The sequence below is a fragment of the Aythya ferina genome (assembly GCF_964211825.1).
Source record: "Aythya ferina genome assembly, chromosome: 4".
NCBI lineage: Eukaryota > Metazoa > Chordata > Aves > Anseriformes > Anatidae > Aythya > Aythya ferina.
The window spans coordinates 36,019,887-36,046,586 of NC_140300.1; the positions used below are offsets into that span (position 1 = coordinate 36,019,887).

Here is a 26,700-nt window from a genome sequence, read left to right on the forward strand (position 1 = left end):
TATTCTATATGATGCAGGATAGAAACCACCCAAGGAACAGATTTTAGTCAGAGGGAATCACCACTGTCAGCTCAGTGCTGCATGCTGCCTTGGTTACAAACTAGTTACCATCTTACAGTGTGTTTATGTTGAAGCTATGCCACCATTCCAGTAGGTTATTTTGGCACTACAGCCCCTAGATCGGGGGATCATACATGGGGTTTTACAAACACAAAACAAAACTCAGCGCAGACCTTTTAACTGCTCAGCATGCGCTCCAACAGCTCGCTGCCTGCAGTACTACCGGCACGCCTGGCAGCCTGCAGAACCTCAGCGGCCCGAGGTTTTCCAGCTATTTCGAGCACGGGGACAGGCTGCCCAGGCTGCTCCAACTGATGGCGTTGGAGCAGCGCTAGGACACCGCTCTCAGCCATGGGGGCCGATTTTAGGGCGGTCCTGTGTGGAGCCAGGAGTTGGACTCTGATCCTTGTGGGTCCCTTCCTACTCAGGATATTCGGTGGCTCTGCAAAAAAAAAAAAGAAAACCGAGCAGGGCAGCTCGGTGTGAGGGGCGAGCAGGAGCCGCGGGCTCCCCGCAGGGCCGCTCGAAGCCGCTCAGGCAGCGCCTCCCCGCCCGCTCCCCCAGGGCGCTCCTGAGGTAACTCCAACGGCCGCCCCCACAGCGCGCACGCGCGCGCCCATCGCCGCCTAACGGCCGCCGCAGGCTGCGCGAGCCTCCGCGCATGCGCAGCTCCGCTCCCCCCTCAGCCGCGGCGCTGCTGGCGGCCCGCGTGACGTCACGGCGCCGGGCGGGGCGGGGCGGGGCGGGGCGGGGCGGGAGGGCCGGGGCGCGATTTTTCAAAATGGAGGCGGCGGGGGGGGGGAGCGGCCGCCGGGCCCGCGAGGCAGCGGGGCTGGGCCGAGGCGGGCGGCGGCGGGCGGCGTGAGGGCGATGGGGAGCCGCGGCCGGCGCCCCGGGGACAGCTCCTAGCGGCAGCCGGGCGGCGAGAGAGCGGCCGGACGGCGCCATGGCGACCTGCATCGGCGAGAGCATCGAGGTGGGCGGCCGCCATTTGCTGGGGGCGAGCCCCGGCTGCGAGGGGCGGCGGTGGCCAAACGGGGCCCCGGGGTAGCCGCGGGGGGGGTGTGGGGTGTGTGTGAGGCGCTGCGTGGCGCTGCCATAGCAGCGGGAGCCGGGGGCGGGCGGCGGGAGGGGCGGCGGGAGGCGGCCGCCCCGCGGGCAGGATGGTGCCGAGCGGGGCCGGGGGCGCCCTCCAGGTAGCGCCGCGGCAGGGCGGGGGCAGCGGGGCCGGGGGGCTGCCCCGGGGGGCTGCGGGCTGGGAGAGGGGTGTGAAGGAGAGCGGGGGGGGAGTGACAGCCGTGCCGTGCCGTGCCGCTTGCCTTGCAGGACTTCAAGGTGGGGAACCTCCTGGGAAAGGGCTCGTTCGCCGGGGTCTACAGAGCGGTGTCCCTGAAAACGGGCCTGGAAGTGGCTATCAAAATGGTAAGGCAGCCGGCACGGGGATCTCAACCCGCTCAGAGTTCTCGAGGGCAGGCTGCAGCAGGCTCTGTGTTATGGCGTTGGGCATTTGTGCCTGGTCACTCGTTTCTAGGTAACTGACGGTTAGAGGAGAGTTTCCTCCTGCAAGAGACAGCACCAACAGAAAGACTCTATTGATAGTTAATACATTCCTATTAAAAGAGCTTGAGCTGAAAGACTCACTTCTGGCTGGACATTCAGCCCTGTAATTCTTATACTGAAACCTACAGCCACAAAACCTTAATTTAGATTTCATCTGGCTGGAGAGGTCCTGGACACACGTAAGAGCCTGCAGCCCTTTAACTTGTAAGAGTCTTGAAAAATTTCCCTGACTGCCAGCACAAACTGTTATGAAAGAAACTCATGTTTCACAGGTGTTTTGCTACATCTAATTACAGTTTGTAATGCTTCTATTTGGCCACCTTTTTAATATCAACTATACTTAGCTTATCTGCCTGGCAAAATACGCAATAGATTTCTCTGCATAACTATTTCAGAAAGCTTTGCTATTGGTTTTAGTATTTAAAATATTCACACTTGTCTACTTCTGGACACTCGTATGTTCCAGTTTCTCTAAGGCACCTGCTCATGAAAAGCACCTAGTAGGCAATACTATGTGAAACCTTGCTTGTATTTCAGCATTTTCAGGCAAATGTGTTATGCATTGAATATTTAGAATTTCAAGTTCACGTGAAACTAATTTGTGTGGTCAGTCTTGCAGTACTTGAAAAGCATTGTGTTCTACTTCCAGATAGATAAAAAAGCCATGCACAAAGTTGGAATGGTACAGAGGGTTCAAAATGAGGTGAAAATACATTGTCAGCTAAAGCATCCATCTATACTCGAGGTAAGAATCATGTTTTTTGTAGCAATAACGGTATATGTGACTTGCTGTGTAGTCTACAAAATGTATTTTAATATTTTAATTTTCTTTTCTAGCTTTATAACTATTTTGAAGATAGCAACTATGTGTACTTGATACTTGAGATGTGTCACAATGGTGAAATGAGCAGATACATAAAGAACAGAAAGAAACCCTTTTCAGAAGAAGAAGGTGAGATTTTTTTTCTTTATACGTCACGTTGGCTTATTCAATAAATTTAATTGTACTGAAAGAATATTTACAATTGCCATCTTTATGAAACAATCAGCATAGCTTGAAATTTTATGAAAAGTAATCCAGGGATGAATTAGGACTATACGCATATTCACTCCAATGTCTGTACGCTTTTGTTTGGTTTATGCCATTTTACGCTAGCTTGTACTACCTGTTTTTGTCTTTAAAAAAAAAAAAAAAAAGCCATCAATATCTACCAAAAGGTAGTACTTCATACACCAAATTACTTTGAAATAGAGTTTAAAACTGGGAAACTCAGTAAAGGAAAACAGGCAACTGCATGTAAACAGCTATGTTTGCTTTGCATTGTGCCTCTTCACCTCAGTATTACTGCCTCATGTCACCAGTTGGAAAGCCTTCCAGATTCCAGTTCATCTTACACATTATTGTTGGAAACATTTGTTTCAAGACGTGTGTAAACGAAGAAAATGCAGTTAATTGTTTAAAAGTTGTTTGAAGGCTGAGTTAACAAGAAGTCCTGTATGAGAAGCAAGTATCCAGTTTGACAATTCTAGAATTCTTGAAGGACTGCAGCTGAGGAGAAATCCTGCTGTTTTTATCTGTTTCTTATGGAAGTCAGTGAACTAAAATAAAAAATCATATCTTACACTGAGAGCTCACTGTCAGTGTAATTTAAAAACTTTAAATTGGCTTTATTATTCTTCTGAGTAGTGTCTCAGAGTCCTGTCCTGAAAAAAAAAAAAAAAAAGAATTGCATTTATGAGCTTACTCGTGTTCTATTTTCTTATAGCTGTCAGTGAGAAGATTCCCATTAGGACATGGATCACTGAAAGGCTAAGTGGGACAGTGCAGTTCCAAAACTTAAGGGACATGGAAGCATGCTGCTATGTGCAGTGTTTTAGGGTGCAGACAGACTTATTGTTCTGTCCTCATCTGATCTGGGTTCAGTGGTTAATACCTATGCCAGTTCCCAGAATTACCATGCTGATCTTTTTGTCTGGTTCTTCCAGTTTAGAAACTGATGGAGAAACAAGGAAACAAGTAATCTTATTCTGTGAAATTCCTAGATCACAGGACAGGACTAAAGAGGTGCTGTTACAGAGGCATCTGTTGAATTCAAGTCCACTCCAGCAAAAATAGTTCATCTGATGGTAACACAGGTCTGAAAGCTGAAAACCACTGGCTCAGGTTTAAAGAAGCCTCTTCGTTTGAGAAGAGCTTTCTAGTAATGTTTGTTGTCCTGCAGTGTCTGCCCCCTGCTAAGAGGAAGGATTGTAAATTCTTTGCTCTAGAAAGTGTGATTCTTACAATTACTGTAATTGCAACATCATTATAAATGATGCTGTTTCAGCCTGGGTGAGGTTTTATTTCTAATGTAATAGAGCAGAAAGATTATCCCAACATCATGAACATAGAAGACTGAGAAACTGAAATATTGGTAGCCTTGAAGGTTTGGGAATAAACCATCCAAGTTGTGTGCAGTATTTTATCTGCATGTAGTAATGATGCTTGATTTCTTGTATTTGTTTCTGCAAGTGGGAGTGCAACTTGAATTTTTAGCTTCTCAGAAACCTAATTTTAAGAAGCTTAGGCGAAATGAAAATATTTCCAGTCCTTCCTTACATCTTACATGTTTCTGTTATCAAAGCATCACATGGATTAATGCATTACAGAACATCCTTTTATGGACTGTCCTAGAACATAGTCATACTGAATTGCTCCAAGCAAAAGAGCAGAAAGTTCCAATCTCATTAGTGTGATGCTTACAACCCTTATAACATCCTCACTTTAAAAAAAAAAAAAAAAAAAAAAAAAAAAGGCAAGACCAATAGCAGACTTGAAAAGGTTATTTTCAAGACTTTGATTTCAATTATACTACTGAAGCATGTGTGTTTTCTTGTATTCTTGACAGCCCGCCACTTCTTGCATCAAATTATCACGGGTATGCTGTATCTTCATTCTCATGGAATACTGCATCGGGACCTCACCCTTTCTAATCTCTTACTCACCAATAATATGAACGTCAAGATTGCTGATTTTGGACTAGCAACTCAGCTGAAAATGCCTCACGAAAAGCATTATACCATGTGTGGAACTCCTAACTACATTGCTCCAGAGATAGCCACAAGGAGTCCGCATGGACTTGAATCTGATGTATGGTCTTTGGGCTGCATGTTTTACACTCTTCTTATTGGAAAGCCACCTTTTGACACGGACACGGTCAAGAACACACTGAATAAAGTAGTGTTAGCAGATTATGAAATGCCAGCCTTTTTATCAAGAGAGGCGCAAGACCTCATACACAAATTACTTCGCAAAAATCCAGCAGATCGTTTGAGTCTTTCCTCTGTGTTGGATCATCCTTTTATGTCCAGGTGCAGGTCTACGCGGAGCAAAGATTCAGGAACTTCAGAAGATTCCATGGACAGCGGAAACGCTACCATCTCTACAACCTTTACGGGCTCTTCCAGCATCAGTACCAGTGGTTGCTTGAAGGAAAAGAAGAAGCTGTTAGTGGGGCAGCCGCTGCCGAATAAAATTACTTTTTTTCCCAAAAACAAGAATTCCAGTAACATTTCATCTGTAGATGGAAGCGGTTCTTTTCATCAGTGGGGAATTCAGGGAAAAGAAATTGGCGTAACTGGCAGGGGAAGAACCATGCAACCTTCTGAAGAGAGACCACATTCGCGCTACCTCCGAAGAGCCCACTCTTCAGATAGGTCTGGCGCATCCCATAGCCAGACTCAAGGAATATCAAATATTGTTGAGAGATGTCACTCAATGGAACTGCTTTCCAAGCCTAGAGCAGGAACAAGGGAAAACACAGAATGCTTTTCACCTTCAAGCAGCTATACTGATGTGGGAGAAATATTTAAGGAAAAGACTTCTGGTAGTTCTGGTCCTTTTGAAGGGCAAATGTCTCCACCTGTGAAAGATCAACCACAGTAAGAATCATTTTTTATTAAGATGAAATGTAGAGCTGTCCTGTGTAAAGTGAATGTTTTTTTTTTCCCCAGGTACTAGACTGCAGTAAGTGCCAAAAGTGTCTCTGCTTATAGCTTGAATACAAATATAAAGAGGGTGATAATTGATGCTGTTGCTAATGTAGAGGTTCACCTTCCCACTAGTCCATCTTAAAGTTCATAGATGCTACATGCCTACCAGCTGGATTGTAGCTTTCATTTATCCTGGTAATACTCTATTATTTACTTATTCCCATGTGCAGCAAGGTGAACACTTCATTCCCCACAGCAATTGTGGTAGGGCACCCTTTCTAATTGCTCGTTTTAGAAATACAGATTAGAGTAGAAGTCATTCAGAGTATGACTGCTAATGCATATACTTGCTGCTCTGGGGTTTTTCAGTTACTATGCCTTATACCTAGACAAGATAAAAAAAAAAAAAGTTTAAGTACAAGTTAAGGGTTATAAAATGAGCAATGCTTGCTGCACTTGGGGTAAAAACAAAAAAAAAACACCTTCAAAGTTACTTGAAACTTAGTTATGTCCTTAGAAGTTCTGGATGAAAATCCTGACTTCTTTCTTCATATCTGACAGGCTTTCCTAGCTCATGCAAACTAGCCCAGGTGTAAAATCTGCAAGGGATGCTAGGATGTTTGTGCGTGTTGGAGGCCTGAGCTTTGCTTCCTGTGCACTGCTGTGCAACTAAAATCCTCTGTTATGATAATGTTTTCCCGCTAGCAGAATGATGAACATTTCCCTGTGTTTAATGTAAGAACTATTGCATATCCTAGTTCCTGCTTTCCCCTCAGTGTGAAGAAGTGGCAACTTTGTGTGTGGTCTCATTTGTTTTTCTTTTTGTAAAGTGTTTCAGACTTGATTCATACTAAAAATTAGTACAAACTTTCTATTACACTTGGAAATGGGTTTTTATGAATGTTCCCTGTGAAAGGAGAAGCAAGTTCTATGCTGTCTGCAGCTGCAAAATGCTGCCTGAATTAAACATTTTAAAGGTTGTGGTTTCTGCAGCTGCAACATCATAACTTTTGTTGTGCAAGTGTCTTTGATGTAATTTTGATTACATGCGTAACTTTTATTTTGCAGCTCAGATTATCTGTGCCCAATGAAGCCCCACCTTGGTTTGTTAGAGCAGAAGTCCCAGGCTGAAACAATGCAGCAGTGGCTTGGAAGCATGCAAACAAACGGTGCGTTACTAAGCGATTGTGTATTTTTGCACTCCAGTTGTAGTTGTGTCCTGTAACTGTTTCTGTTGTTTTTCCAAATTTAGTTTCATTAAACTCATGATAGAAGCAATTGGCCAAGTAACTGTGATATTGGAGTAAAATGCTGGCATCCTAAATATCAGTGGTTGGATTTTAACAGAAGCCACTGCAGACACAAGACTTCCTTTGTGAAGGAAAAGCATGGGAGACCCTAAACTGACTTGTCACTGCCAAAAATTGACAGAGCTATTGAAAGAGGCAAAATGATTTCCAGCATCACTCATCTGTGAAATCACTCTAAAGCAAGAGCCATGCCATTGATAATATTTTGTTTTCTCTTTTGGACTAAGCTGTAATATTTTAATTTCCTGAGGTAGGAAATTCAGGAGGCTTTGTAGTTAGTTCTCCCCAAGCTGTTGAGTTGGTACAATGAGCTACATATAACTGCCTTCAGAACAGTGAAGAAATTCTATGTTGCATTTGAATGCTTAGCTTCCTAAAATAAGGTCATCTTTTTTTTTTCAGTATTTCAGCAAAAAGTAAATAAGGCCACAAAGAGGGAAATGCAATTTTAGAACCTGCCCAAATTATTCAGTTTTGACCTGAATCACTTATATATATGCGACAGAAGATTGGCAGGTGACTCAAACTCTGTTAATTCAGTTGTGCAAATATGCCTTCAGAGAAAATGTGACCTCAGTGAATGAGAGAAGGATAATTAGGCTGCAGAAGGAGGGGTGGAGGAAAGGACAAAAGACACAGAAGGGAAGGAGGTGTTCTTCGTTACGCATCATATTACAACATTTTTTAGTAATGTAATTCAATCATAGAGCAATCATAAATCCATTCTGTTCTCTTTTGTTCTGATATTACTGGACTCCTTTCCTTTGTCTGTATAGGGAATTGGAATCATGACACATGGTCATGATGGAGTAATCCTACTTAATTTTTGGTCCCTCCTCAGCTGTTCTGCAACATGACAGGAGGAGTGCATTACTTGTTTGGGTGAGGCCCCTTTTGATATTTGGGCCCTTGTCCAAGGGCTTAAATATCAAAACTAGAGAAGTGGTTATAAGAAGTTTAAATATAAAAATAGTTGTGTTTTTTTGTTTTTTTTTTTTTTTTAAACAAGTGACTGGGGATAAAACACAGGTTTTGGAGTGGGAAGTTAACATTTGGAGCAATGAAACCTGGTTGATGTTAAAACACTCTGGTTAGCTAAGCTGAAACCTCAGTGAAACTTGGTGATTATCTGAATGGCAATGAAACTGGCTTTCAACAGATCAGTTATTGGGGAAGTATATATTTGAATTAGTGTTTTGTTTAGCGATGCTTTTGTGAGGTGATTTGGTGCATGTTAAGACCAAAGGCTGTCATAACTGAGATATAGTAACAGTTTAAAAATAAACACTGCAATTTTATAAGGGCTGATATTGATTGGTACCTACATGTAAGTCATAGCCTAACAATTTGGACTGATTACAGAAATCATTCTCTGCTTAAATAAGCCTTCTAACATGTTACTTTTAAAATCTTTTTTTAAAAAGTGACTTTTTCCTCCTTAGTAAGGCTCTTCAAATTTCCAATGTACTTCTTACAATGCTTTCAGGTCAGCTGAGACCATCTGCAGACCTAACTGGCAGCAGTAATGCACATAGAGGTTTCCAGTATCATGTGGATGTGCAGCAAGATGCATCAAGAAATGCATGGAACACCTTGAAAGATATCAGGAATCATGATGCATCCCTTGACATCCCTCCACATTCTTTAAACCAGAGAAACCCAAAGAAATACATCTCTGAAGTTCTCTGCCAGTCTGAGAAAGTTCAGTCATCTTCGTGTGGCCTTTGGTCAACTACAGAACAAAACCAAGCATGGGGCAAGGAACCACCAGCATATCAGAAGCCTACACTGCGAAGTATAGTATTGCCTCTCAACGCTCACAGGCTAAAACCGATCAGGCAAAAAACAAAAAATGCAGTGGTACGTGTCAGTTCTTAGAACTAAAAGGATTTAATTTTTAAATAGTGTGAATCTCTTTAAAAATCAGTTAGAAAACCAGAAGCATTTGTTCTTCTAAAGATCTGTAATTACTTAAGATTATATGAATCTATATTACTAGTGATTAAATTCAAAATTATATCAATAAGATGCTAGTTCTTCTGGATATGGAATACTGCAACCTGGTGGCTACTTGTTGCAAATGTTGATGTCGCATTGCTTCTAGCTTACAAGCAAAGAAACTATAGGTAGACATAAGAAATATTAAGTGCATATATACTTCCTATAGTTCTAAACATCTGCACTGCTTATCTGTATAAGATACAAATTTAGACTTTAAATATTAAGATTTTAACTATGTCTGATACACTGAACATTTTTTAAGAACCGGGTAGATAACTGGATTAGAAATTAAAATAGTTTTGCTCTCCAATACTTGGATGTTTTTCTATAGTGCTGTTTCATCCCTAACTTGTGGGTGAAGAAGAAAGCAAAAGAAATTCTGTTAATCCTTACGGCTCACGTGATTTTTCTAGTTGGTCTGTTTCTGGTTCCTTCTGCTTTTTGTTCAGTTTTTTACAGTCCTGCTCACCTGTTCTCCCTTCTCCATTTCTTTTTCTAAAGAACATAATAGGACCAACTGGTGTTAGTTTGATTTGTCAGCTAACAAGCCACACCCTTGCTGACCAGGTTTATAACCTTGAGTCATGAAGAAGCACAGTTCTAATAGCCCTAGCAGTAAAAGTTATTGTAAGAGGTATTTATCAGTTTGCACTATATTCTAGAAATATTCTAGTCCTTATATTTTTAGAAAGCTGTGTTCATAAACCATTTGTAGAAAAAATGTTAGCTTAGATTGCCAGAGAGTAAGGCTTTTTGGTCTAACTTGTATTTCTTAATTTATTTTAGGTGAGCATTCTAGATACTGGGGAAGTGTGTATGGAGTTTCTAAAAGAACACCATTCACAAGAATTTGTGAAAGAAGTTCTCAGAATATCTTGTGATGGAAATGTGGTGAGACTTCTCGGATTCTTTATTGTAATATTAATTTCTTTCAGTTTTCTGTTGTTTAAATCTTTATTAACTTTCATTTTAGCAATTATTTGCTATGATTTACTGTTATAAATTATTTGTTTAGAATTGCAAATAGCCTCCTCCCCTGCACCCCCACCCCTGCTGTGGTACAGCCATACAGATGTAGGTAGCAAGCAATTATTTCCCAGCAAGATTGGACTTGACTTAGAGAACAGTGGAGTATTGCTGAGAACTGCAGCTGTTAAATAATCACTTAGTGGAATAGAACAGTTCATGGTGTTATTATGGTAATTAAACTGACGTATTTCCATATGAGTTGCAAATGTAAACACAATTCTTCCCTTTTTGTAGATTGCAGTTTATCATCCAAATGAAGGAAGAGGCTTCCTTCTTGATGACAAACCTCCTGCTCTTCCTGAAGACATCTGTATGTATAATTTTGACAACTTGCCAGGTAATGTGACATTTATTTTAAAACTATTACAAGTAATCTGATGCTTAAGTGGATCTTGTTTTGAGACTTACTAGCTTTTACCTGCTACTCAAATAATCAGGAGGATAAAACGCTTTTCAGAATAAGCTGAAAATTACAGTTTAAATGAATACTTTCCGCAAACTTCTGAAACTTGATGAGACTGAAGTCACAGGTTTTAAGTCATTTTATATTGAAATTATAAGGAGTCACTTGCCTTCTTTAAAGTGTAGTTTAAATGGACGCTTTCATATTCTGGTCATTCACATTGGAAGCTGTTTTAATCAAATTTTAAAAAGCAACTTCAATTTGCATTTCGTAGTACTTATTGCATGGGGTGAGAAGGGGAAAATACATATTTGAAAGCATTGACAGTGTTTAATCTAGAGAAAAGAAGAACAAACAAGCTAACTACAAATTCTTGAAAGATGAGCAGACTGCTCTACTAACTGGAGGTCAAAGACAAGTTTTATGAAAAGTTTTATGGAGGTCAAAGACAAGTTTTGAAGTCAGGAAACCAGCTGGACCATGTTATCTTTGTAAATGATGCATGCAGTGCTTTCCTCTATGTTGTTGAGGTTATGAACTATGGTAATAGAAGATACAGCTACTGAAGATGTAAACTTTTCTTAAAAAAAAAAAAAAGTGGAAATTGAATTCAGTTTCTTTTAAGCATATTTCTGTGAATTATTTAAATGTTATTTATAGCCTTCATCTGTAAAATACGTATTTTTAAATTGTTTTCAAGCTGATATACAGTGTTTAATCTGACTGATAAATGTTTTAAAATATTTTTTTTTAGAAAAGTACTGGAAAAAATACCAGTATGCAGCCAAGTTTGTGCAGTTAGTAAGAACAAAAACCCCCAAAGTTACCTTCTACACAAGATATGCCAAGTGCATGTTAATGGAAAATTCACCCACTGCAGATGTTGAAGTTTGTTTTTATGATGGTATGTATTCACTTTTGCAAGTGGTTATGTTATTAAAGCTGTACTAAAAACATTGCCAAACAAAGCTTCAGGTTGAAGAAAATACTAGAAACAAGACTTTACCACTTAGCACTTTGCCCCATTCTAGCACTCACAGATGAATTTATTCATTAGTTTCTTTCTGCCTATCTTCTTCCTTTCAAAGGGAGTACATGACAGAAGTATTGCTAACCTACACCTTGTTACCTTTCATGAATTTGTTTAATTTCTTTGGATCTACTTTTGATAGTTAACCTACTTAATGAAAGGTGTGTCCATACATCAAGCGTTCCATTGTTAACTTGAGAAAGCGACTGTCTTCTCCAACTTTCTCTCCCTTGTTAATCCAGACAGCACTGACTATTGTTTTCTCACTATAGACCACTGTGAAATAGTTTGATTTGCCTCATAAGTAGACATATGCACAGAATTTATGATTTTAAGAACAATTCAGTAACAGTTCTGTGATTGTGTAGAACGCTCTTGAAAGAATGTGTATCTTTAAAACCATATTAAATACTAATAGATCATATTGAACTGATTCTTGGCAGTGCTATTAGAGATGGCAATTTTGTCTCAGATTAACGCTTAAAAAGGCATTTGTTAATAGGTAGTGAATGCGTCATTCAACCTACATAAGTAGTGATATTTGGTGAAAGAAAATGTTCCACTAACATCACAGTCCCAATTTAAGTGGCATTTGTTTCTGCTAGATGCACAGAGCTTAACCAGGAGCAGTTCTATTGTTGTAGTAATTCTTCTGTCAACGAGTCACATTTTAGTAGAGTACAATGTAACGGTGGGGATTTCTATTTCATAGATACTAGCATTTTATACAAATCAGACTAGAAAATCCTTTTTACAGGAGCAAAGATACACAAGACAGCTGGTATAACTCGTGTGATTGAAAAATCAGGGAAATCCTTCACTTTGAAAGGAGAAAGTGAAACAGGTTTGAAGAAGGAAATACAAGTATATATGGATCATGCAAATGAGGTAAATGGTTTTATATAGCCCTTTCAAATGCTAAGCAACCTTCTGAAGATTCGTTCTTTCAGAAATCTGCCTCAAATGTTGCTTTTCATGTTTTTCCATTATGGTGATAAGAAGAATGGTTGAAGCGCTTTTGGTAGTGGTGTGTTTTAGGCTGTTTCTTTATATGAAAGAGCAAATATCAGTGTAGTGGTAACACCAACACTGCCTCAAAGGCTGTTATAGGAAATTCTTTACTAGAGTGTAAAGCAGGTTTGCCTGCTTAGTGGAAGGTTTAAACAGGGCAAAGCTGTTTTAAGTGATTTTTTTTTTTTTTAAAGAGGTGACAACTGCCAGGTGCTTAACTGGTCTACTTGCTATGCCTTCTCATGTTTCATGTCACCCAGTTAGCAGTCACAAGAGTCTTGAACTTGGGAAATGGTAAAAATTTCCAATTCTGCCTTTCTTTTGTTCTGTTTGCTGGAATGGAATTCAGGAGTCTGTTGTTCCCCTGTCTATTCCTGCTAAAAGAGGAGGAGCTGTGGTTATTACAAGTAAGCCCAGATATGCTGAAGCTACTGGGGGTAACAGTAATATAGCTTTTTTTTTCTAGTTGCCTTTGCGTTCATGGTACATACAATACAGCTATTACCAATATTCAGTACCATTGGAAAAAGTATTTCTATGTGTAGGCAGTCAAACCCTTCTCAGTTAAAAACTTTAACAAGCTCTTTCTAATTCCAGGGACATCGTATATGCCTTGCACTGGAATCTGCTATTTTGGAAGAAGAAAAAAGGAGTGAAAACGTTCCGTTTTTTCCAATAATTGTTGGAAGGTAGTGTTTTTGCTAGTACATATTTACACACTTGCATATTCCTCCTAAGCAGCCTGTTGCGGCTAATGTTAGCAGAAGCCAGGGTTGTTTAGCAGAGGCTCGTAGTTGTTAGCAAGATAATCATCAACTTCATAGCATGTATAAAAAATACTGTTTTGGACCTGCATACCCTTCTTTTGATACTAAGATAAAATATACTTGTGGGTTTAGACTAAACCAGGCTAACAAATACCATGTGTAAAAACAAGTCTGCAGATGACTAGTGTTCTCAAGTGCTTTTCATTCAGTTAACCACAGACTGTACAAAGCAAGGTCTCCTCACTTGTTACTTTAGACCCTTTTGGTAAGACCTCTTCACATTTGTTTCATTGTTTTTCCAGAAAACCTGGCAATACTGAATCGCCAAAGGCTCTAGTGCCTTCATTGTTGGACAATGCAAACTGTTCAAAAGAAGTTATGGCACTGGATAGGAATATAGCTGCCAGTTCTACTCCAGTTCAGACTCCAAACTGTACTCCTGTAAGTATACAAGAACAAATGGAGACTGCTGTCCAGCAGGAAATGAAACATTGCTATTTTATTTTCATATAATTATATTTGTATAGATGTATGCCTTTATTAACTGTTTGAGCATGCTGGCTAGAAATGTTTGTTTTGACTTTAACTAACCTGAGATATCTGGAATTAAGATCATCTGAAAAGTCCATGTCCTCCAAAACTTTGTCAACACCGTCTCCTGGGAACATAGCTTGACAATTGCGTACTTGTGTTACGCAGAACTGTCTTGAATTTGGAGGGCTCTGTGTCCTCAGGTCTGTATATCAAATGGTAGTCACAAAAGATATGAGCACTTGAGGCTATTGATCTGAAATCAAGTGTTAATTTAAAAAAGGCCAAATGTAAACATATGAATATACATATAGCCAATAAGGCTTTTTGTGCAGTTTGATCAATTTGTTTGGAAGACCTGCCAAGCTTCAATTGCTGCATCACAGTCCCAATAAAGCATTCCTAGCTGAATGAATTCTATTAGTCTTAGCACACTGAGTTTGTATGAGCTTCGCTTCCTTGAATTGATGTGCACCCCTGTTCTTTGATTGTTTAGTGCACATGCTTTATACAGAATCTGCCAGTTTTCACTTGGCTGAAATGAAGCTAGTAACAAAAATTCCTTCAGGCTTCAGCACTAGTATTGATTTTTATGCTGAGTTAATATTAAGCTTCACCAGATTTCTAACTTATCTTCAGGAAAATTGAATGCTGAAACTGCATAGGGTTTTCTGCTAATCAAACACAGAAAAATAGATTTTTAAATAGGCTTTCCCTAAGCAGACTTCCTTTCCTCTGTGAATACAGGGAATCAGTGGAAAAACTGTTGTAATACAGTATGGAGGAAGTCATGAAATCCTGCAGGCTTTTTACAATATAATGGTGTTAAATGAAGCTTATAGACTAAATCTTTCTGTGTATAGGAAAAGATTAAGGAAAAAAAGATAACAATTAACCACTATAGTTAGTACATTATCTGTTGGCTTTAATACTAAGGCTGCTAATACCGTGTGTTTCTGGGTTTTAGGTGGTGTCATATGAAAAGTCCACATTTATGACTAATGCTGCTGAAGCTACGTGCTCTTCCATTCATCAGACAGAATGCAGCCCAAATTCAGCCCAACTTTTAAAATCTGTCTTTGTGAAAAATGTTGGTTGGGCTTCGCAGGTAAGGAATGAATACCAAAATTCCAAATAAGTATGTTAGGTAAATGCTATGGTGAACTACTTAAGTATAAGAAACCCAAGTAATAGTTCAGTACTTCTGTTTTATGTGTCATAAATTTCCTATGATGACTACTGCCTATTTGAGTGCCTTCTGTCATGTTAATTTCCCTCAAGAAAAAAAATGAATCTGTTACAATTTTAGCTGTTCAGTACGTAGCAGTAAAGGTGCTATGGTGAAGTGGTTTTTAATGGAAATGTATGGGTCCTGTGCAAGGTGACTGAATCTGCCAATGCAGCAGGAAAAGCTGTTTTCTGATACACAACTGTTTCCTCTCTCCTTTTCTGTGGTACCAGATTTAGATTTAAAAAATGTTCTCTGCAATCCAGATACAGACATCATGCTATCCTAACAAAGGAACGGTTTAATTTATATTTAAACTTTAAAATGTATATAAGTGTGAACTCGAACAAAATGGTCCTTCTGTTTTATGTTCAGTAATTCTCTGAGTGGTTAATTAAAGATAATTCTTTAACTCAATGAAAAGGACATTAGATCTGAACATCTGAAACTTGAGGAATGCTGGTTCTTGAAACTGTAAGACTACTATTTACTAAGAAGTAGTATACATATAATCACTGAAAGAGTGGCCTAGATACCGAAGTGACTTCAACTCAGAACAAGTTTCAGCTTTAATAGGATAATTCTAGGTGTGCAATCATGTCCACAAATGACACTGCAACTTGTCTTGTTAGCTGACCAGTGGAGCAGTATGGGTTCAGTTTAATGATGGATCCCAACTGGTAGCCCAAGCAGGTGTTTCTTCTATCACTTACACGTCTCCGGATGGCCAAACAACTAGGTGAGTCTTGTTACTGCCATAAAAATAACTCAGTCTGCTGTCAGTTTAAGACTCTTTAACCTAAGGTAAACTTCATAGTTGCTGTTCTTTTTTAATTATTATTAAAAGTAAGAATGCACACTTCCCAAATTGTTTTAATAAATATATGATCAAACAACTGTTTTCCATGTTTAACATACCTATAAATAATAACTTTAAAATAATTTATAATGTAGTAATTTAAAACAGATAAGTTTTTAAATACTTATACTGTCCTTAAGTAAAATAATTTATTGCAAGCATCTAAACTTTGTATTCTTATTTACCTTTGTAGGTATGGAGAAAACGATAAGTTGCCAGAATACATCAAAGAGAAGCTGCACTGTCTGTCTTCTATTCTTGTGATGTTTACCAATCCAGGTGGTCCTCACTGATAAAAGCAAAGCACATGTTGGGGCACAAAGCTTAATAAAATCACTCACTGATACTAAAGTGACTGATTTTATTCAGCTTATCCAGAAATTCTTCCAAAAATTGGTTAAAAAATAGGAAAGGAAGGGTTGCTGTGTTTATGTAGCAAATTGCTTGTAAAGTATCTTACAAAGTATTTTTCCGCAAAATGATGGATAAATTTGCTCAAGCAAGACCTTGAGTTCTCAAATCAGTTCTAAATGACCTCAACATCTTGGAAATAATCTGAATCTATTGTATTTTTTCTTTCCCCACTGCTTACTCAAATGCTAAAGATTAAGGAAAATGCATCTGTGCTGTTGAAGTGTTTGTATTTGTAAATAACTTGTATTTTTATGTCTTACAAGTAATATATGTAAATATGTACATGTTTTATAACTCCATTTTTATTTTTGTAGCAGCAGCTTTTAATTTCCCTGCACAAGCATTTTATACCGAAAAAAAAAAAATAAATGCAGTGGTAATTGTCTAGATCTATTTGTTTGGTATTCAGTGTCACTGAGAGCCTTTTCCTGTAAGTAGTAAGTTCAACTCTACCAGAAACTGATGTAATACTTTAAGAGCATCATCGGTTGGGATTTTAGGGATGTGTGAAGCTTGGGGCAAGAAAGTATAAAACTGTTGTACAAAGTATCTTCTAACAGGTAGAACTTTTAAAAATTTGCACAGTGATTTAATGTTTTACCTCTGCAGTAGAGATCACTGAAATATGTTGATAGGAAAGCAAATTGCACATGCTGTAGTTACCACTCAATTTGTTACTTTATAGGAATTTTAACTTCAGATACTTTTACCTTATGCATTAAGGACCACGCTATTAGAGATATATAACAAACTGAGGAGCATTAAGAGAAACTGAAAGTATTTAACTTCACCTGTGCTGACATTTCTGCTTGTATCAACATACTTTTGTAGAATGACAGTATGGTGAGAGTTTAACTCTTAGAAGTCTTTGATAAACATGTGTACACATGCATGTAAACACATCCTTTTCAGATTACATATTAAATATTTTAAGTGTAAAACCATTGACTTTAAGTACCAAGTTATTCTTGATGAGATAGGGACTGGCCCTGCATATTAACAACTTGTAATATCAATTATCTGCAGTCTAGGCATAAGTTGATTAAGTCATCAATACTAGAATGTGAGGTGACACAAAGGGTTAAGAAAGGGATCAGCTACTTTGTGAAGTGTGACTGTTACATGCAGTTAGATTAGTGTTAACCAGATATCAAAACCCCTCAGGCCCTCTTAACAATACAAATCTTTTGTAAGACTTTGAGGCTGATAATTTATAACAGCCATACACCAAATTAAACAACAGACTGGGGAAAACACAATCGTGTCCTTGCTTTCTTGGTTGAGCACTGTATGAATATACCACTGTTTAGAGATACTACGTTCCACAAGTATTCACCAAGTCCAGTTTTATCATTAACCCTTTATAAAACATTTATTATGCCTTAACCATTAGTACAAATGGAGTTGGAGAACATGAAATGCTAATCCATGCTAGCTCTTTTGAAAACTCCTGCTAGACTTTGGTTTCACATGTCCACAGTAATTTCTGCTCGCTGTAAGTGCTTCCTCTTAGAGCTTGTTTCCACCACTATAATACAGTGGTTGTGGTACTATTTGTTATGAACTAGATTATTAAAAAATGCTCACTTTCTTGAAAGAGAGTTAAAGAACCAAAGTCTTCTACCAGCCTGGAATTGTAGAGCAATAAAGTAGGGGGGAAAAAAAAACAACTTGCCTTCAGTCAGTACTGAAAAAATAATCTTTTAATTCAGTAGTCTTAGTGTTTTAACAGTTGGTTACACAGGAATAATAAATTACATTTAATTCAGAAAGCATCAAATACTAGATATGTTAAATAGCAGCTTTTATTGTTACTGGAGGTTTTTAGATCTTCCAGTAGTATTGAAACAGATCAGCTCATACAGATAGAGTTAGGCAACATTATGAAGAATTTTTTAAAATAAAAATATTGAATGATCCAAATGTAAATTATTTCTTACACGATATTATCAGGAAAACTCTATAGCTAGTAGTTAACATGCAAGGAGACATTAGCTTCCTCCTTTTTACTTAATTAGCATGAGCAGTGGTTGCTCATATAGGAAATGAATGCACTGTTCTCAGATGACAACAGAAGCATAAACTACCATGCTTAGTATTTCCTTTTATAGTAAGGTTAAGAAAAGCTGTGCATAATTTACTTTGTGCACGTTAGCCTTCTTGCTATAAAAAGGCATTTAACAAAACAGTAGACAGTAGGAAAAAATTGCACAATTTACTGTAATTCAAGTAACAGTCATGGAGGCTGTGATTTTCAATGGCTCTTAACCAACTGAAGTACCCAAATCCCACATAAACTACTTCTATGAAGTAGGCACCTACCTTCCTCTATAGTTCTATCACACTTCACTTGAAATCCTCACACTGATACAAGGTTCCAAAGAAAGACATTTTGTATGAACCAGTGCTTTCATGCTAGTAAATAAAGCATCAGAAGGTTCACTTACGTAGTGATGTCTCCATAAAAAGTGCATGCTGCTCTACTCATCGTGTAGTTACAAATGAATTATTAATCCTGATTCACAGAATCAAGACAATGTTTCACTTCTTTCTGAAAAGGATGCACTTAACCTGTCACCTTCACAGCTGCACTCAGTACACAGGTGCATGTAAACACTTCAAACGTGCCATTGTACTGGTTCAACTTTTTCATATCCTTCCTCTGCTGCTGGAAAAGCAGAATACAAAAGCTCTGTTGCAGCAAGTATAACCATGGATTAGGATATGGCCAAACTACGTGCTCTGTCACTGTGTAAGTACAGGTTCTTATCTCACAGCCAACAAGGTCAGTGGTTAGGCACTCCTCATTAAAAACTAGTAATAAGCTATAATTTCTGGGTTGGTTTTACTCCGTCGTTCCTTATTTATTTAACAATTCTCTTCTTGCATCCTTCCATACCTAACAGAAAAGGCAATAAGCCTCTTGTATACTATCTCCAAGACTAAGAGAGAAATTATGACTACTCCACAGATTAAGCTAAATGCCCAACGTGGCCCCAGGTGAGTGTATATTTGGCTCACAAAAACAGGTCCAAGTATGCGTGCTCCACTTCCAGAGGCAGTTAACCATCCCATGTAGACACCCTTTAAAAGAGCAAAAGTTTATGTTACACAGGAATTTGACTAGCCAAGAATTCCCACCAATCACCCTAAACAAACATTACTCCCACCAATTATCCTAGAAACGTGTTTGTCAATCACTTGTCTTTCTGAAACAAACAAAAACTGTTTAGGCATCATGCTTACCTGAGGTTTTGGGCCTAGAAGTTTTGAGTATAAAGTGTAGGACATGACATTACAAACTGGATAGCCCAATCCTATTAGTATGTCAGAGCTGATATACTGGGCCAGGTAGATCATGGGAGTATTCAGGCACCAGGACTGTGTGACAGGGCAGCCTACAGGCTCTGAGTGGTTGGATGGAAGCTGCATTGCTTGCAAACTCCAGAAAGGTATCACCATTTCACTGGAAACTGTTCGAGGAATAGAACTGTTCTTTATTTCTGTAAAAAGAAGTAATACGTGCCACTAAGAAAACAATAAAATTAAAAGCGTTCAATAAAGCATTATGACTAGCCTAGCACAGCTTGAATTTTACCTTGCCATTGGATATTTGGTAGTTTTTTCCCCCAAGGCAGTAAGATAAAGAATCCAATTAAGACGATCAGTAAGCCTGCATGGAGTATGGCACGCTCACCAGTCCTATCAAAAAAAAAAAAAAAATCCAAAACGTATATCATTTAGTAAAAGTATAATTTGTAGAGGTGTTAATGACACAGCCCATTAGTTTATTGAAAAGATGCCTAACCAAAATACCTGCAACAAGGACAGCAAAATCACAGTGACATCAAACAAAAGTTTTTCTTGTGACCCCAGAATGAGACACAGAGAAGGAAGGGACTCATGTTACCAGAACAAAATGTAACAACAGCATCATGCCTCTGTCAAAATCAGGATACTTCACTGTCATAGTATACCCAAATTCGTTAACAAGTAAGAGATTTAGGTAATGCAGATTTGGACTTGCTAGAAAACTTTTCAGACTTAGCTAATATAAGTACCAAAATTTCAATAAACTCCAAAAGCTTACCTTTTAGATAGCATTTTAACCACCATGAAAACAGTAACTGATTCAACGCCAATCACACTAAGGATTATTCCATTATAAAAAACAGCTTTTTCCCTTGTCCAGGAATACATATCCATCGTCAGTGGAGTAGCTATGCTAAATCGACAAAATTAAAGTAAAAAAAAATATTGTCATACACCATTTATTAAAAATAAATCCACTAGACCAGATTCAGAACTGCATTACAACAGCCATATTCTGAAGCATCATTAATATATTCCAGATAGTTCACAAAATGATGATGGAATTGAAGCAAAGCAAGAGTTACGCTTTGACAGAAAGACAGGGAGAAAAAATTGGGCCCTGTGAATGTAAAAATAATGTATATTTATATTAACCTATCAGTCACTAGGAAGTCAATTTTCTAAAAAATTAAAGCAATTAAGACAGATGTACTGTTAAAATAAATGTTAGTTAGAACTCAAAAATTTGTAAAATAAATCCCATATCCTCTAAGTATTTAATAAATTCCAAAAATTAAGTATTCTTTGGTCTAAGGTTTTTTCCTCACTTATTTTCTTAAAGAAAATGAGTTAATAACTCACCTCTATACATAAAAGTTACGTAAAATAGCATATTTAAGAACATAAATGCATTAACTGTATCAAAACAATTGTTTTAATTATCATTGACATAAGAGCTTTGCTGGAGCTTTTGGAGCATATGAGAATCATACTAAGAAACTACACAACCTTAAAATAGGAAGTATAGAACCAAGTATTCAGATGAAGACACAATTTTCTCTGAAGGTATTAGGTAGTCCAAGTTAGGCAACTGGTTTTTAACAGTTAAGAAGTTGAGGATGTGTGTTTGTGTCCATTCAAAAGCTTTTACATTAACGTTCCACATACCACACTGTGCCACGTATTTTTGGTTATTACTGTGCTTTAGCTCATTACGCTGTTTCAGTATTCAGCAATTTAATTGCTTATGGTTTTGGACTTATAAACACTTCTATTTATGAAGAGTATGATGAAGTAAATGAGTTTAACAGAAGAGCCTTTACATGAACACACTGTCCAATCACATTATATGTCAAAGTATTTTAAGCAAAAATAGACAAACTTACGTTTCAAAGACAGCAAACACAAACAAGATGACAAAGAAAAGAAAATTCATTGCTACCACAGCAATATGGTCAACATTTCCTTCTGCATCCTGATCCGGAACACCACTTTCTGCAACAAAACAAAAAAATAACTTTGTAAACTAATCTTTTTTTACACTATCACCTATTACAGACATTAATCACTTCCTTACTCTATTAAGTATTTAACATGCAGTTTGGTGGGCAGTTAGGCAGATGTGTTTTGACAATGTTTTTCAAATCCAAATTGGAATTGTTGAAACTCCCATTTTTTTGACTATGAGAGAAAATTATTTCCGAATTGGTTATACCATCTGCTGGTCCACTGTAATACTAGGACCGACAAGTCCTTAGTAGTGGTAAAATAAGCAACCTGTTCTCAAGATATTTACAATGGAAACCAAACCACTTGCAATTCTTCTTGCTAGGTCAAAAGTACACAGCAGTGTAAATACCCACATGACAATGGAGGCTTTGTTCCTCTAACCTGGGTGTAGCATTTTCATAAATAAAATCATAGAATTATTTAGGTTGGAAAAGTCCTCTATGATCATTTGGTTCAACCTTTAAGTTAGCACTGATACTTAGCTTTTAGAAAGTATTTAGAAAGCGTCATTTGGTAAGCTTGAAATAAAACATAGATACCTTCTCCTTCAAAATTGATACTACTGCATTGCCGTCCCATGTCATCCACTCGATGCTCTCTAGAAATTTACAACTGTTATCATTAATACACATATTTATTTGCTCTATTACTAAGTATACTTCTAAATGGCATAATTTTATATTCTAATTATTCCCAGCATCTTTAAGTATCACCTGTGTAGTCTACATTTGGCTGATGTGACCACCACCATCTTTAAAAAAGGAAATACTACGTTGGGAGAATACTACATATCTCTGTGCCTCTGTCCCATCCCCTCCCTGCCACCAGTGGAGCAAAGCACAAAAATTCCCTCAAGATTTCTAAAAGGAAGACAATGACAGTGAGAACCCTGTAAGCAACCTAACCTTAGTTCTCTTTAAAGAAAAAACGTGCAGAAACTATCATCACTAAAAATCAAGGTTAATAATCTAATAGCTTTCTTTTCCATGAGTTTATACTCTAGCCATAGCTTCACTATGATTCACTTACCAACATAATGAAAAAGATCTGTATTACAGAAGGCAAAAACTCTGAAGTGATAAGAAATAAAGATTTATAGTTTTAGCACTCCAGATTTCAGGCTTAGTACTCCTTCTAAGCAATGCAATATTCATTACCTGCCAACACTTAAATCAAGGTAGAATTGCTCTATTTCTATCTCGATTACCTGAACACGGCAAAGATGAGAATAATGTTAATAATTCCTAAAAGAGCTCCAAATAAAACTGGTGCTGTATACATGTTCAGCTGAAGATCAATTAATTTCCATGTTACTCCTTCTTCTCCAATAAGTGTAAAACATGTCTGAAAAACTTAAAAACAGACATATTAAGAAAATCGTGAGAATCACTAAGAAAATACAACACAGAAAAAACATGTAAGACTAGATAATCAAAGTTCTAATTGACAACTAAAGTATTTTACCTACCTTCTGATATCTTGAGAAATCTGTTCTAAATAAACTCTCAGATGCCAGTGGGATCTCAACTAACCAAAATACTTCTTGGTTACATATAAATATACTGTACACGTAATAACATGACCCATAAAGAACTGAAATTCAATTCTGAGTGTACAATTGATTTTCTTGACCATGCACAGACAGTTGGTTTACATTTTTTTATTCTTCCTTCTAAATGGAAAGCGTTGGTTCTGGAACAAGAGTATTGCTCCTGCAGTGGCAAGCTACAGGGACCATTTAACATATGGTCACTGAGAATTCCTACTTCTGATGCCCAATTTTAAAGAATATTAGAGGAAAGCCCACTTTAGAGAGGTGAAGTAGTAAGAAATGCTCTACCTGGTCCTAATATGAAGCCTATTGCTTGGCAGGCACTGGTATTGGCCATGGCACTTGTTCTTTCTGTAAGGGAAGTAGCACCCGCGATATATGACCGAACTACAGCCACATTTCCTTAAAAAGAAAAAACAAAAGTGTTCCTGTAAATACTAAGTTATATTGTTAAATTCGACAGTTACATTTATTTTTTCTTATTTTGCAAGAACATAAAACCCAGCACTCCCTCCCATATTCATATACACTGAAAAATTACACAGCTTTATAATAAATTAGTATTGACAAACTCTTTCCTTTGCTTATTCACATAATGATAAATGAGGTACAAAAACACCATGTTAACTATCTTATATGAGATGCAAAACTTAGTAATTTTCGGAAACGTCAATTCTGCCGTGGTTACCTGCTCCAAAACCCACAAGAGCACGTGCAGTCAGCATATAGTATTTGTTGTGTGAAGGAGGTACATGGACATAGGCATAAAGACAATTAGCAGCTACTGAAATTGCCGTTGAAACAACAAGAGGTTCTCTCCTTGGCCTGTAATTGGACCATACGCCGAACAGGGGAGAGGCAATCATTTGGCCAATGCTGTACGAAGCTATAATCCATCCCAAGAAACTTCCATCTGCTGTTGGATCAATCTGCAAAAACAAATGAAGCAACTGTATGGGTAAAATATTACAGATTTTTATAGTATCAGCAAAACGAATTTAGAATCAGTGCCTGAAATACCTAAGACTCTGCACTGTATTTCTGAGAGTATATGGCAGTGTCAAACATAAGCTGAACAAGTTAGCATATCTTTGTGGCATTGTGCAGCACTATGTAAATATGTTCTTCTGGGTCTCAGAAGCTTTCACGTAGTATTTTGTCTGGGACAACAGACCCTGGCTAATTGTCTACGAACTGTACAATTTCGGCAGTAAAATCCTAGGATAGATTAAAATACAGTTTTAGGGATTTTTTTTATGTCACTTCTGACAAGAAAGCAACAAAGAAAAAATAAAACCACTACCCAGGTACACATTTTAATAAAACCACTAGCCAGGTTCCCTATTTACGACTATCAAGAAGGCCTGCGTACAACAATCCAGCACGTACAGAGAAACTTCTAGCTTCAGCTTCCTTTTTTTCAAAAGGCAAACAAGCCTTATGCATTGTGTTTTCACACTACACATGCATGCACAGAGATTTTATTGATTTTTGATTTTATTGATTATTGATCAATGAACAGTGAAATAATATTGGAATACCAAACGTTTCTGAGTTATGTTGTACTTTTATGAATTCAGTAACTAACTGACAGATTTTATACAACAGTAAAAGCTGTCTTAGCAGACGGCAAAATAAAAGCCTCAGTATAACCACATAGTTCCCCATATTATACCTGTTCCTCAATAAAATACCAAGTTTTATACCACATAATTTCTGAGCAAGAGTTTTGTCTTCTAATTAATTAAAAAAATGGTAACATTTACAAACCTTTTGTAGATACGGCCACACAGACATAATTACAATTGAGAAACCTGCAATACAGTAAAAACATAATCAAAGTTACTTTGTTTGCCATGTGTATGAGTAATACCATTTACTGAAGCAGCTACTACAGACACATTCTTCTGCTACTAGGTATATGATAGACAATGTATGAGTCTGCCACCTCAAAAAAATACTTATTATGTGCCAGCGTGAAGAGTAATCATTCTTCCTGATAGGAGCCACTATTTTTTAATAGGACATTGTATAGATGCATACATGCTAAACAAAAAACTCTTATGAAAGGAATACTGATGCACCAAGCAAACTGCAAAGAATTTTTCCTCCCAATTGAAAGACTACAAGGTCCCCAGAGTAAAAATAATTTCTTCACACACAAATATAATTGTACTAAATAATTTTTAATACATAAAATGAAACAACAACAACAAAAAATCACTGAAATATCCTATGATTCACATGATCATTTCTAGGTGCACACAAAATCACTAGAAGGCAAAAATCAACAGAACTCTTACTTCAAGGGGCAGATATTTAGGACTAAAACAGTAATTTGCTCTGCAGTGGAAGTACAAAATTCCTTAAGCGAAAACACATCCTGACATGTATTTTGAAATAGATAACATGCATTCCCACAGAGATCTTAGCACTTCAGAGCTAAGCATTACTTCTATTTTAATTCCCTAGGAGTTTTTCTTTGGGTGATAAAGCATGACCTTTTTTTTGTTGGTTCTGAGTCATAACCTTACTCTGCCACTACTTTCTACCCCCAACGATTACAAAGCCAATAAAACAGAGTTAGGTAACGTCATTCATTCTCAAAACACAGTATTACTTATTTTATCAAACGTAACTTTTTTTGATTTACTAAAATTATCTTCTCTTTAAAAAAATAAATCACAACATATACATTTTTATGAGTATAAAGAACAGTAGCATTAAAGGAGCTAGTTGAAAACCAGACAACCCTATAATTTTCAAATCAGACCATATTAATTAAACAAACAACAAAATTCTTCCACGTTTACTCACCTACACTACTGAAAAACATAGTAAGATACATGATCCAGATGGACCTCCACCTGCTTTTATAATGCTCCTGTGTTTCCACAACATCCCTGTTTTTTGAGGGCAAGAGAGAAAGAATCATTATCAAGTTCTCTCAGGACACTGCAATCATGTTTCACAGACATCGCAGTACAACTGCATAAACTGCTTTTCAGTCTCATACAGGAACGGACTCTTACACTGAAAAAAACATGATTTTAGAAGCAAACACATTTTTCTCTGACAAACACTACACTGACAGAACGTAAAGCCAAACAGAACTGCTGTCAGGCACCGCTGTGCTTGAAAGCGCTACCCGAAGAGAACTTTACCTAGAGAGAACTTGAGCGCTCCAACCTGTGCACTGGCACACAGGAGCACTACAGATCCCGCGTGAAGCCTTTACCAACTGCGCATTAAACCGCAACACCCAGATGTCCTCTCACAGAACCGTGACTTCAAGCCAGAAGAAAACAACAACAACGCAGCCGAGCTAGGACGGCAGGAAAGAGCCCGTACCTGCTCTCCTGACCCTCGTCCTCCTCCTCCTCCTCCTCCTCCTCCTCCTCTCCGGCTCTCAGCAGGGGCTCCTGCCCCTCTGCCGCCGCCGCCGCCATGCCCGCCCGGTGCCGCCGGGACCCGCCTCCCCCCTCAGCCACGGCCGCCTGGCCGCGGGTGGGCGCTGCCGGCCGGGCGCGAGGCCCCCAACGGCCGCCAACGGCCCCGGGCGCGAGCCGCGCCGGTCACGTGCCCGGCCGGGCGCAGCTCAGCGTGCGCCTGCGCGCGCCCGCCCGCCCGCGCGCGCGGGGCTGGCCCCGC

General features: G+C 38.4%; 2 protein-coding genes across 7 annotated transcripts; one reads left to right on the plus strand and one right to left on the minus strand.

Annotated features, from left to right (window-relative positions):
* Positions 1-931: 931 nt before the first annotated feature.
* PLK4 (polo like kinase 4) lies at positions 932-16,564 on the plus strand. Its single transcript, XM_084519058.1, has 16 exons — positions 932-1,036; positions 1,387-1,482; positions 2,270-2,365; positions 2,458-2,572; positions 4,509-5,541; positions 6,661-6,761; positions 8,389-8,762; positions 9,690-9,794; positions 10,167-10,269; positions 11,090-11,239; positions 12,123-12,253; positions 12,974-13,065; positions 13,446-13,584; positions 14,642-14,782; positions 15,535-15,641; positions 15,955-16,564. The coding sequence occupies exons 1-16, from the start codon at positions 1,007-1,009 to the stop codon at positions 16,052-16,054; spliced, it is 2,913 nt and encodes a 970-aa protein (XP_084375184.1). The 5' UTR covers positions 932-1,006; the 3' UTR covers positions 16,055-16,564.
* MFSD8 (major facilitator superfamily domain containing 8) lies at positions 4,855-26,594 on the minus strand. 6 transcript variants are annotated; one of them, XM_084519063.1, is made up of 15 exons: positions 26,401-26,594; positions 25,867-25,952; positions 24,820-24,863; positions 23,738-23,978; positions 23,338-23,451; positions 22,705-22,849; positions 22,037-22,095; positions 21,374-21,482; positions 20,266-20,400; positions 19,774-19,877; positions 19,422-19,678; positions 19,197-19,259; positions 15,947-16,050; positions 13,735-13,879; positions 4,855-5,085 (listed from the first exon to the last, which is right to left on the minus strand). In XM_084519063.1, the coding sequence occupies exons 1-13, from the start codon at positions 26,496-26,498 to the stop codon at positions 16,048-16,050; spliced, it is 1,458 nt and encodes a 485-aa protein (XP_084375189.1). In that variant the 5' UTR covers positions 26,499-26,594; the 3' UTR covers positions 4,855-5,085; positions 13,735-13,879; positions 15,947-16,047. The 6 variants fall into 6 exon arrangements, with proteins under 6 accessions (XP_084375189.1, XP_084375188.1, XP_084375186.1 ...); XM_084519062.1 differs by lacking the exon at positions 13,735-13,879 and adding an exon at positions 18,623-18,840; XM_084519060.1 differs by having other exon boundaries at positions 18,623-19,259; positions 26,401-26,593.
* Positions 26,595-26,700: the final 106 nt, after the last annotated feature.